General features: G+C 40.6%; 1 protein-coding gene across 1 annotated transcript in view; it reads left to right on the top strand.

Annotated features, from left to right (window-relative positions):
* LOC137968216 (collagen alpha-2(I) chain-like) overlaps nucleotides 1-12500 on the top strand; it is a 163162-nt gene that overhangs the window by 113363 nt on the left and 37299 nt on the right. The window contains exons 36-49 of the mRNA XM_068814834.1: nucleotides 39-83; nucleotides 772-816; nucleotides 1186-1239; nucleotides 2422-2475; nucleotides 3058-3111; nucleotides 3662-3715; nucleotides 3824-3877; nucleotides 4891-4944; nucleotides 5637-5690; nucleotides 6737-6790; nucleotides 6879-6932; nucleotides 7973-8026; nucleotides 10402-10455; nucleotides 12405-12458. Coding sequence (XP_068670935.1) covers nucleotides 39-83; nucleotides 772-816; nucleotides 1186-1239; nucleotides 2422-2475; nucleotides 3058-3111; nucleotides 3662-3715; nucleotides 3824-3877; nucleotides 4891-4944; nucleotides 5637-5690; nucleotides 6737-6790; nucleotides 6879-6932; nucleotides 7973-8026; nucleotides 10402-10455; nucleotides 12405-12458 — 738 coding nt within the window. The remainder of the gene's footprint in view (nucleotides 1-38; nucleotides 84-771; nucleotides 817-1185; nucleotides 1240-2421; nucleotides 2476-3057; nucleotides 3112-3661; nucleotides 3716-3823; nucleotides 3878-4890; nucleotides 4945-5636; nucleotides 5691-6736; nucleotides 6791-6878; nucleotides 6933-7972; nucleotides 8027-10401; nucleotides 10456-12404; nucleotides 12459-12500) is intronic.

Here is a 12500-nt window from a genome sequence, read left to right as displayed (position 1 = left end):
GATGTAATGTTTTTTTTGTTTTGTTTCTTGTTGCATAGGGTGTACGGGGAGAAAGAGGAAATGATGGAAGACCAGGAGAAGTTGTAAGTTTTTTCAAATGTAGGCCACAGAATTACGTTCCCTATGTCCCGCGAAAGAACACAACCCATCGGCAATGAACGAACCACGACTAGAATCCACTCTACGACAGGCTAATGTACGCTCGATGACAAAAGTCAACCGCGCAATTAGTAGGATATTATAAGCAAAGACGACGTTTACGGCCACGACAACGGCACAAAGCAAAAACATGATTGGTTAAAATAGGAAAAATACTCGTGCTGCTTGTGCATCACCAAATTTCAGGTTTTGACGACAACGTGAGCATATAACAATGAACCATTCATTATCTGTTTTGACTTAAGAAACTGTTCGTACGTACGCATTCAGTTACAGGACAGTTCGCCCGTATTGTACAAGGTGAACAAGACGGAATAATCGCAAATTATACTTGCGATAGTGCTAAGTTATATTTTGGAATGACGTTTTTGTTTCGGTAGCCGTCGTCTTTGCTTAAATTCGCTAATGACTCTAGGAGGTCTAGGAAGTATTCAATTCTTCGTTCATTTTGCTTTACTTAACTTTGCCGTTGTACATGCTCTCTTAAATAAAAACTGCAGGTTTCTGTAGCCCAGCCTTTAAACTGATGACTCTCTTTGTCTCATCGCTTACTCCTTTATATGAACACGGAACTTAAAAGTTCCATATGGCGCTCTTGTTTATGCACTGTAGGGTCTCCGCGGACCTGTTGGAGAAGTTGGAGTTCAAGGAGAACAGGTAATGTTTTAAATTATTATCTTTGTTCTTAATGGAACAGCCCTTGCTATCGTAAAGTCTCGGGTATGAAACTAAAAAAGGAAAATTGACAACTTCCTCTAGCTTTTTTCACCACGATAAAATGTAAATGTATGTATATTCGTTTTGATGGTCTTTGAGAATCCACTTTTGTTGGCATTGGTGCAAAGTCGACTGTTACTTTCTAGAATCGGCTTGATTGTCAAAATTTCTTAATTGTGACGGTCCTGCTAAGCCTAGCTAAGTTTGGTCTCGCTTTAGTTTAAGCGCGCAACGTGGTTTTATTCATGTCTCTGAGTCTCTGACAAGCATCAAATATTAAGTTAAGTTTTATTTCTTGCTTTATTTTAGGGTCCAGTTGGAACAGCTGGCGAAGACGGAGCAGATGGAGTGGACGGAATTGCAGTACGCACAATTTCTTACTCTAATTATACTTCAAGCTTAATTAACATCTTGAGTACAATAGAATCTTAAAGGACTAAAGGTCCAACTAAATACTGAAACAGGTAGTACGTAATCACGCGTGAAATCATCGAATATGCATTACGAAATTACTCGTAAGCCAGGGTTTGAGCCAGCTTTATTGCTTTAGGAGACAACTTGTCCCTCTGTGATCCTCGCAAAAACCTTTCACTTCAAAAATGACTCGAGATTTTCCTCTTGGACATTGTTCCAAAGAATATATCCGATGACAAACAGAGCAGGGCACATCCGTCCACAAATAAAACGAATTGTAAGCACGTTCGTATCTAAAGCCAGTCATTCGTGCAACGCAGTTCTCATTTTACTTCCAAATATGGTAAAAATGATCCTCAATCGGTTATTCGTATTTCAAGCCATCGATTTCAGAACAGCAAATTCTGATCGGTATGAATTTGCATAAACTTCTTCCATTGAGTTTTGACTTTGAAGGACATTTATGGCCCGTCCATCTAACTACGTAACCAATTTTTTTTATTGAATGTTTACCCCTGGAATTTCATCCACTGATTCAAAGGTGTGGAATGTATAAGACCACTCACTATTCGAGAAGACTAGGGGATGAAGTTGCCGGTTATCTGGCTGTCCTTAGTGACTGAATAGGTGGGTGGGTATGGCAGGTCTACATCAGCTGAATAGTTGCCAAAACTTCAACCTGCACAAACAGATAAATGACAAAGAAACAAACACCAAAGCAACGTTGAGTCGAGTTGATCACTATTTCTGGATCAGGATCTTTTTTTTAAAATTCAAGCACATTCGAACTAAACACAACCACACTCAAATCGAATTCCTCGCAACCCCCCCCCCCCCCCCCCCTAAAACCAAAGCAAGGTTGAGTCGAGTTGATCACTATTTCTGGATTAGGATCTTTTTTTTTTTAATTCAAGCACTGTTTGAGCACATTCGAACTAAACACAACCACACTCAAATCGAATCCCCCCCAACCCCCCCTCCCCCCAAAAAGAGAAAAGAATGGGAACGGGAAGCGTTTGTTACTATCTGTGTCATCGTAATGATGTTTAATTAAACGTTTAATTGATGTTTAATTAAACGTAACTATTCTTCTCATATAACTTGACCTACGGATTTCTCTGCGCCTTCTAGGGAGACAAGGGACCCGAAGGAAAAAGAGGGGAAAGTGGCCCGTCAGGGTCTCCGGTATGTGTCTTGTTACGTTTTATGTGGAAATGCGACTTCCGATGAACAGTGTTGGGAAAGGTGCAAAGTGGAACCTCGATTATGAAGTACTCGGGGTGCATCGTCATAGCACAACGGTCTGGCAACACGTCCAGAGATACTGCCACTGGATTCACTTTTTATCCTTATCTCTAAGCATTTCATGTTTACCATAAGGATAACAATACCAAGGCGACATGAAAATGAGTACGCATGAACGCCTAAAGCATATCCATTTAAAACGAATTTAACAGCTGGCTTTGGCAAACAGGCTTATGGCATTTGATGAAATTCAGTTAAGTTTAAAGCTTACGAATGTATAGAGTACAGATGAGTTCGCCCGCTCTATCTATCTATCTATCTATCTATCTATCTATTACAAAAATAGCTTCGCACGTAGTGGCGCCAAGGTCTGGAATGCTCTTCCTCGCCATCTTAAAGAAGAAACGGCCCCATTTGATAAAACTCCATGATGAAAGAAAAGATTCCGTCCATCTATCCATCAGCACAAATGTGGATAGAGGGTTGTCTTTACGTTAAGAAATCCTTTTTCTTGTATTTTAGGGTTTCTCGGGACTTCCCGGTCGACCTGGCAGTACGGGTCCCAAGGGACAGCGGGTATGTAATCCATCCTTCCGCCAAAGTTTTTTTTGTTCGCTATGGTCATCGCACGACTTTATCATAACATTTTAACGAGCGGAATCTTATTTAACTATTCACACTGGGTCAACAAAATTTTAAAATTATTTTAAGAATAAGCCAAAACTTTGCCGTTAAGTCGCTAGCACTTTCATTCTCAAGGAATTTTCGTAGGTATTAACGTTTGAGATTTCTAACTGTGTTTTCCGAAGTAAAAATGTGTGCGTGCTTGCATATCGCAAGTGGCCAATCTTCTTTTGCCTCGATCCGAATTTAAGAGGAATATAAGTAGATGGTACACAACCCTAAGGTAATTTTCCTTGCTCAAACAAACCGAGAAACTGACAATTTTCCGTAGTCGGACATCTTTCTCTTAACGGTATCATCGACCCTGTTATAGTCTCCATCCCTTAAGTTTGATTTTGCAAACGGTTACCATTAGTTCGTCAGGATTTCCAGCTTTTGAGATGGTATTCATTACCAATTTTTTTTTCTGCAATCTTGGTGTCGAGCTGATTTTCTTTCTCAGGGAAGCCGTGGACCCATGGGAAGTCCTGGATCTGATGGGAAAGATGGAGAACCGGTAAGATGAATCACCTAATTTTTAACATTTGGGTAAACATTGTTTGAGCCACATTTCTTTGTCATGACCACGAAGCAAATCGTGAAATTGATGATTTTCGTTACTCAGGGTTCAGATGGCGTACCTGGTAGCACTGGCTCCCCTGGATTCCCTGGACCAAAGGTTTGTTTTCCACGTTTACATTAAGATGGCGTCTTATTTGTGAGATCTTCGAAGGCCGCCTGTTTCCTTGCCCGAAAGACCATTTTTCAATAGAAGTTCCGAAGTAATGGGTTCTTAGCATGATACTGTCACGTGGTACAAAATCCGCCATACTGGATGGCAAAAGGTATGCAACAGCATACCAGCCAAGCATGACTTTTCTTTGTTTTCGATGTCCCAGTGCGTAGCTTGCCATCCAGCAGGGCAGATTTTATACCATGTGACAGTTTAATGCAAAGGGACTATTGCAGAGACTAACCAGGACTTTAAGATCTACGACGGCGACGTCGACGAAAACTTTGCTTTATCGTAAGTCGTTCGTGATTATTACGTCTCGTTCACGTCGCGTAATGTGGGCGTATCATCCTAAAAATAAAGTGGTAGAGCGATTTCAAAGTCAAAACAAAGAATGAAAAGTTATCATTTTTATACTCACGTTGTCGTTAAAACCACAAAATCACGTCGTTGATATGCAGCGTACTGCAAGAATATGTGCTAACCTGACCTCTTGGGACATCTCCATGTCCCAGGAGAAATTGCAAACACTGATTATGCAGAATGTTGGGAGGGCAGGGGGGGGGGGGGGGAAGGGTAAAAGAGGTGTATTATGAGATTTGCGCAAGTAGAGAATTATGTGTAAATTCTGCGAGTGCATGCAAGATACAATTGCTCTTAGTCTTGCCTCTGATGGGTGGAGAGAGTAGTAGTGTAGCGTCTCTCGTAACCTGCGATTGTTTGGTATTGTAAGCAGCTTCTATTTTCTTACGTCTCAGTCATTGTTTCAATGGCTTAGTCTTTTGCTTTTGGCTAGGCTATCGAGCCAGTCGCAATATACTTTACGAGAGCTGCTACCTCAATCACCAGGATAAAGTGGCGCGTAATATTCGAGGGCATAGCAAGGCTTAGCAATCGCAATTGCTTTATTCCTTTCTATAGTTAATTGAAAACTGCGCTAATGTAGAACATTTTTCTAGGGTCAAGATGGTGGTGCCGGAATGCCCGGAAGGCGCGGTCAACGTGGCGATCTGGTGAGAGCGACTTCAATTTAATTTGAGTTAGGTCACTTTATTTAACACAGGCTCACAAGCTCAAAAGATGATAATAGTGGAAGCCTACAATTATACATGTTAAATTTCTTGGTTTCGCGACATGCAGATCAGTCTACGCCACTCCTCCCTTCTCGTCCCGAACAATGAGCGAGCTTAAGCATGCGCGTTTTCGAGACGCGGACGGCTACCGAAAGAGAACATTTCGTGTGCCAGGAAAGTGATGTCTCCCAGATTTTTAGACTAATCATCTCTAGTGTAAGAAAGGTATTTAACAATATAAATGTGGTTGTGTGAAGGCAAGTTAAAAGGGAAAACAGCTCTCACTTACGGTTGCCGTCCGCGTCTCAAAAACGCGCGTGTTCAAGCTCCCTAATGTTGTACTTTCTTTTCAGTGCGTCCCAAACTGGTTGTGTCACTGCTTGCTTTTTGTTGAACACTCCCCAGTCATCGCACAATAGGTTTTTATCGCTTGATTTACTGGAACGACGTTTTTTTTACTATACTTTCGTAACGTTTTTTTGACTGTCCCAATGAATTGTCTCCCCAATTATAAGATTAACTCCAAATGGTACTTCAGATCGTGCAATTTCCTTTACAAATCTTATGTGGTGATTCTGAAAGAGAAGAGCAGTGATTCTTTGTTGTTTGAACTTTTTTTTTTCCTTTTTCAGGGACCTCGTGGGGCACCAGGCGCACCGGGTATTACTGGACAGCCCGGAGTAACAGTAAGTAAATTCTATTTTAAAGATAGAGCGGTTTTGAGTGTTGAAAGTAATAAGCGAATTGCTTTGGTTTTGCATTAGAGAGGTTTGCAATTGAGTGCCGAAAGTAATTAGCGAATTGCTTTGGTTTTGCATTGCTTCACTCAGTGATTGGTTCAAAGTTCTCGCGCCACTTTTTCAACCAATCAGAAGTGAAACCAAAACTAATGGTGGCTCGCGAGTAAACATTTTCCCGTTGCTTTGTGTCGGCTACGTGTAATTACTTCGAGTTTTGATTGGTTTACTGGATTGTCTCCGTCCTTTTTTGATTGGCCAAAGTAATTACTTTGGTTTTGGTTTTACGACACTCTATTGAAACTCGCTCTACTTCACTCAGTGCCGGATTGGTTTAAAGAGGCTCAGAATAGTTTCTCCTTGTTTCAAACAAATAAACATATTCTTCCTTAGATACATTTAGGGTAATCATCATCGTAGATTTCTCACATTATATTTTTCTCCAAAATAACGTTACCATTTCTTTGAGCCTTAAAATCAACATATATTGTGTTTTTTGAAGAAACGGGACGTTGACATTTTCCCATTCAGCGTTACCAGATAATGTTAGAAATACTCTCTAAAATATTGTAAATTCAACAAAATCTGTAGGCCAGAGTTTCGGAGTTTTCGGCCAGTTTTTTTTTTTTAATTTGAAAGACAGACGTATTAAATTTATCTAAGCTATCATGCAAAAAATGAAAAAACTTCACCGTCCGGAAGCAGAGATATAAACGAGTGAAGTTGCAAAATCAGGAAAATGAGGGGGTTACAAGATCAGCGTTTACGCATGGTTGTCTCCGTTCTTTTTGCTTGGCCAAAGTAATTACTTTGGTTTTTGGTTTTACGACACTCGATTGAAACTCGCTCTAATGTGTTATTTCACTGCACAATGCTCTATCGTAAATGAGAGTTCACTTACCTACCAGCGTCGACAAAAATCATCGAAGAAGCGCATTTCATCAGACCGATTGAACTTGATAATCACGAAGGCTCTTATCTCTATCTTTTCGTAGGGAGGGGCTGGACCACGCGGAGAAGACGGGGCCAAAGGATTTCCTGGAGAGAAGGTTCGTGGCAGTTGCTTGAAGTCAATGTAAGCGGGGAATATTAAAGCAGTGATAAACTTTAATTTACTGAAAATTAAAACTGTTTTAGGGATTGAAAGGCGACTCTGGAGATTTTGGTAGCAAGGGAGCTCCTGGAGGCTTGGTAAGTTTACTGCATATACATCTGATCAAATGGTTTTTTAGGGACATCCCGGATCAATAGAATTTTTGTGTTCGGGACCTGAGGATCTTCAAGGTAGTGATTTTTAGGTAATGTCAGTGAAGTGCTACCGAACAGATTAATTTCGAGGGCTGTAAAATTATTGTTTCAGCCTTATTAACTGAGGGCTGTAAAGCCAAATCAAATGTGAATAAAATCGATATATACAAACTCAGAAGGAAAAGTTTATTTTAAGGACGTGAAACCCAAAGTTTTGATATAAATGTCTGCATCGATGTTTGTAAACCATGCGACCGTGTTTGCTGTCAAATGGAATGCTTTTAGCGTGGTGGTCCTAGACACAAACGGCAAGGCACTTCAAGTTGGACCTCTAATTTCGTATTTTATACCGATTAAAAAGTTAAAACCATCAGATAGTATTGGGAAGTGTCGCCTGAGGTCGGTAGTTGTTCCCGACTGCACTTTTTGTTGCTTCCCGGTCACGCAAACGTTCCTAGTGCTTCGTCACGCGTACCTCCCCCACTAACATTTGCTGCAGCGAAAAGCCACTTCCGTTCAACTGCTGTTTCCCCACTATTTAAAGAAACCATTCAGCATTGACTAATTTTGTCGTGCATAGCCAATCACATGATGCGAAAGAATGCCACACAAAACACAAATTTACCTAAAACTGGAAAACTGCCTCTGATTGGTTCGAAATCCACGAACGGAAGTGGTTTTTCGTTTCAGCAGACATTAGTGGGGAAGGAACGCATGACGAAGGCCCTAAGAACGGCTGCGTGGGAGGCTAATTTTTCTGCCCTTCCGTGCGCTTAAGACAGCTTCCGTTGTTTGCCAAATGTCCTTCATGTGAAAAGTCGTTGTGAAAAGTGGATGCTGAATGCACGTTACAGCATTAACGTCATGTGTTGGATGACACGAACAGGAGATCTTTAATTAGCTCATTAAAAGTTCGTCATCAAGTATTTTCATTTCCGGCGCCATCATTGTCTCTGACTGACGAGAGATTTGTGAACTTTCAGGGATCTGAAGGCATCGAGGGAACCAAAGGAGACAGTGGCTCCACCGGATTCGCAGTATGTATTTAAGGAAGAAAAGCAGTAGCTATAATTGCGTGGTGGTGAAAACTTGACTGATTTAAAAGTATAGTTCTGTCCGGAACGAAAACATCAGAAAGAAATTGCGGTTTTTAAATGCGTCGCAAATGTAAAGGAAACCCCAAACATTAAAATTATCTGAGAGTGCATTGTTGGGAATGTGCCATTATGTGCCAACGCTTTTATTTTTGGCCTCATTTGACGCCGTCTCACGCCCCGGTGTGAAAACCGGAAGAAACCCTTACGTTGTAAAGTTCATAGCGGTTGACAAAAAAGAAAAGCCTGCCTGCCGCGCAGGACTAGGTAACGAGGGAATTGAATATTAAAGGTACTTTGTAGTGCTGCAAATCTCAGGAAATCCATGTTCGCGGCAATTGGACACAGTACTAGATCAAAACATACTTGTGAGTCCAAGAGTAATTTGTAGGGCTAGAAATCCCACGAAATCCATTTGAATTCACTGGGCACTGATTTAGGTGGCTCAAAACAGTTTCCAACACATTCCAAGACTTAGATTTTGATGTGTCATTATAGCCACTCTTCATCAGTTGATGCTACAATCATGGTATCAAAAAACTGCCCAATCACTGGTGAACACGTTTGGTATTATAAAAATTCTGTACATGGGGTTCAGAGCCACATAAAAGTTTCGAAAAATTAAGACGGCTCTGAACCCCATGAACAGAATTTTTTTAAACTTTGCCAAAAGTTACATCTTATCCTGCTAATGAAAATTCTGTAATAAGAAAAAATTTCACCTTGCAGTTTTTCAAATATAAGCGCTTAAAGCTGAAATTAAGGGTGTTTTTAGCAGGTCATAGTATTGCTATGGTAACCTATTGTGTCACAAAAATAATATCAACGTGTTTGCTAGTGATTGGGCAGTATTTTGATACCATAATTGTGGCATCAATTGATAAAGAGTAGTAATTATGACCCCTCAAAAATCTACGTCTTGGAAAGTGCTGGAAACTGCATTGAGCCACTTTTTCGCTATTATAGCCTCACTTTAATGAAAAAGAAACGTTTTTGAATAAATGTAGACCAAAAAACGCAATAGAGCGACTTTTTGTCATCTCTCCATGGAACTTTCCGGAAAGTTTCGCTTTGACGTCATTTGAAATGCAGTAATGTGTGATTGAGCAATCGAACTGTTTTACTGCCCATATTAGGAGTTTCCATGGCGTGAATAAGCTTTGTTTTAATCTTGCCAAATATTGGTCTATGAAACAAACTGGGAACAATAATAATACAGTATTCTCGTTTGTCTCACGATGTGGTCAGTTGTGATGTAGATCGTGACGTTTCGACTACATACTGCTAGTCTTAGTCAGGCGATTGGTTGGTTTTCAGCAGCTGTGATTGGTGCATTTCGATCCTCGCTGTTTCAATCACAGCGGAGCATTCTGCTTAAAAGGTAACGCGTAACCAGTCGACCTCGTCGCCCGATGAAGACTAGCAGTATGCAGTCGAAACGTCGCGATCTACCTCACAAGTGACCGCATCGTGAGACAAACGAGGATACTTTGTTATTATTGTACTTCACCACGATGAATAAGAGGAACCTTTTTTACGACATTAAATTGGGAACACTTTTTCAAGGACATACGAAAGTCGCTCTAGTATCTTTATCAAGAACCAAATTAGTTTCTTCAAAGCATTTTTCGTTTTGTATCGCTTCGGATAAAAATTATGGACGGAAATGGATTAGAACTTTGAAAGAATTACCTTTTCTTTTTTTTTCAAACATGCCCAATTAATACAACTAATTAGATGCAGGCGGATTTCAATAAGCGCCACGAAGTGTCCCCTTGCTTTTCTCCGTAACTTTAACATCACTCGTGCGTCGGAAGACAAACAATTGAAGTCACAAAGTCTCCCGCAAATGCTGCTCATCAAGTAAGGATAAAGAGCAGCATTTATCCTAAGCTAAGAATAACGCTAACCGTTACCCGGAAATAGGTAGCAAATGCTTGGGACGCTTCGAGTTGGATGTGAAAATTTGGAGTGCATCTTAATGCGTGTACATAAGTGTTCGTTTAATGTTATCTCCTCGGGTTTACACGAATGGTACGTATGCAAGTCTTCGAGCTCTGTCATGCGCAGACCCAGTCTTAACCTAAACACCAGTGCCTCGTTAAGGCGGTGAGGAACGGACAGCACAGGTATAAATAAACTAAGGGCTATGGGAGAGAAACTTAAAAGTGTAACTATTGGCATAACCCTACGCAACAAACATACGCCGCTCCCTTTAAACTACAGTCTATTGTGCTTCGATGCAATGTGCTGTACATGTCTTGAGGAATAAGCGTAATATAGAGTGCAAGCAAATTTTAAATCTGGTTTATTAACAGGGTTCGAGAGGGCCCCCCGGATCACTTGGACGATCAGGAGCCCAAGGACCCCCCGTAAGTATCTTTTGTTTGATAACAGTACCCTCTCGAAGAAATTTTGGAAGACTCTCAATGGTAGAATTGTCATCGCAATCAACTTAGATACCGTTGGTCGGCGCCTAGTTGGCTTGAAGTTCAACAATTTTTTTTATTAGGGTTTCGAGTCTCATTTTGTTAACGGTCTTAACGACTTAACGTGCACCTAAACCCAAATATTTTTTGTTCCTAATATAAATCTTCCCATCCAAAGCAAACATATGTTAGCGTTGTTACCCAGAATTTCGCTTTTTCTGTGTCGTGCAAGCTACGTAAACTTGACAGAACTAGTAGTAATTTGGACCCACGACCGTGATGCGAGAGGCACGGGTCTATTCTTGATTTGACGTCACAAACCGCTTTGCATTCCTGTTTTGAAAGAAATTTTGCATTGCAAAGCAGTTTATGACGTAAAATCGAGAATAGACCCATGCCTCTCACATCGCGCTCGTGGGTCCAAATTACTGCTATTGCGCTTCAGTGCCCGGCAGCAAGTTAAATGCACGGAAACCTCGAAGCTTATAGTTCTTAATGTCAAATACTTAGATCGACGATTAGCAGGCAACACCTTCCTTACAAAAACCTGGGACTTGTAGATGAGGAGGCCTGTTTTCTTCCTCAAGAGCGGGAGAGAAACCCTTTTCCGCGTGACAAAACAAAGCGATTTTGGAACAGCGTCCTCTCTTGGTTACGGTCTTGCAAAATTGTTTCTAGGAGGGTTAGTGCATACAAGTTGATCAAGAGGTCTACCATCCTAAAAGCGTGTTTGTTGGGTTTTCAGTTGTGATGCCAGGAACAAACTCCCCGTATTCTTCCGTTAACTCACTGACTCTTATGTTCCGATACGTGGTCAGGATAAAGGAGTATTGCCTTGTGCTGTGTTCTAATAGACCTTAGTAAATTTTCAGCTCCGACTATTGCATTTCTAGCTTTTTGATTGGCTAAAATACTCCGACTATGAGCCAATAGTCGAAGTTTTACGTCATATGGAAAATAGTGCGCCAAGATGCTCTTTCCGGACGCTTTGTAAAATTGTGGAAATAAAAATCGGCGGCAAAACCCGGTTTGAGAATTTACTAAAACAATTATTGCATTCGCCCTTGTTGGATATGAAGTGATTATAACCAACTCGCGCTACGCGCTCGTTGGTTATTTTATCACTTCATATCCAACTCGGGCTCATGGAATAATTGTTATTTGGATTTGCTATTATCAAGCAAATTAGCTACACACTTTTGAGGTGGCAAACAACACAAGTTCGAGAGGTTGTAACGAATATCTTAGCCACACAGATGATTTGTTTCACGTTCATTGAATGTTTATCACCTAAGTAGTAAAATAGAATGATTACACAAGTTACTTCCATGCTTTTTTTTTGTGGAAAATGAGGAGATAACGAAGTAGAATGTCAAAATGTCAAAGGCAATCAAAAATTATTAGAAAAGGTACTTAATTTTAAACCCTAAGATGTACTTTAAGCAATGTTATTTTAATATTTTGACGAGACAATTTTCAGCAATTTGCCTTTTTTCCAATGTTTGCCCCACCAGGTACAAACAGCGCAATGAATCAATCCAAATTGGTAGCAATTCCATGTAACTTGCTCAAAGCGCCATCTCATTGGTTGATAAACTGGCGCGAGATTTTTAAAACCAATTATTAAGCGTAGCAATTGCAATCGCGTAATTACATTCGACAGCCATTTGAAAAGTGCTCTAACTGTACTAACTCGCCAAAATGTCTTCCCGAAAAGTTGGTGAAAACGGAAAAGCATCCTGTTTCTCTTCGGCTGCTCGGAAATTAATAGTTATTTGGTGATCAAACTTCCAGTCCATGAAACAGTGCGTAGCAAAAACACGATTCATCCGCGCATGAGGTATAAAGTAATGGACTGAATTTCGATAAGACTGAGTGCTTTTTTTTTCTAGGGCCCTACTGGACCGATGGGAAGCGATGGACAGCCTGGACTTCCCGGTGTTAAGGTAATGTACAAGCGAATAAGGTCTATCAACGTCACATTTTGT

This window comes from Montipora foliosa, chromosome 8 (assembly GCF_036669935.1).
Source record: "Montipora foliosa isolate CH-2021 chromosome 8, ASM3666993v2, whole genome shotgun sequence".
Lineage (NCBI taxonomy): Eukaryota > Metazoa > Cnidaria > Anthozoa > Scleractinia > Acroporidae > Montipora > Montipora foliosa.
This window is presented reverse-complemented; position numbering and strand designations above follow the sequence as displayed.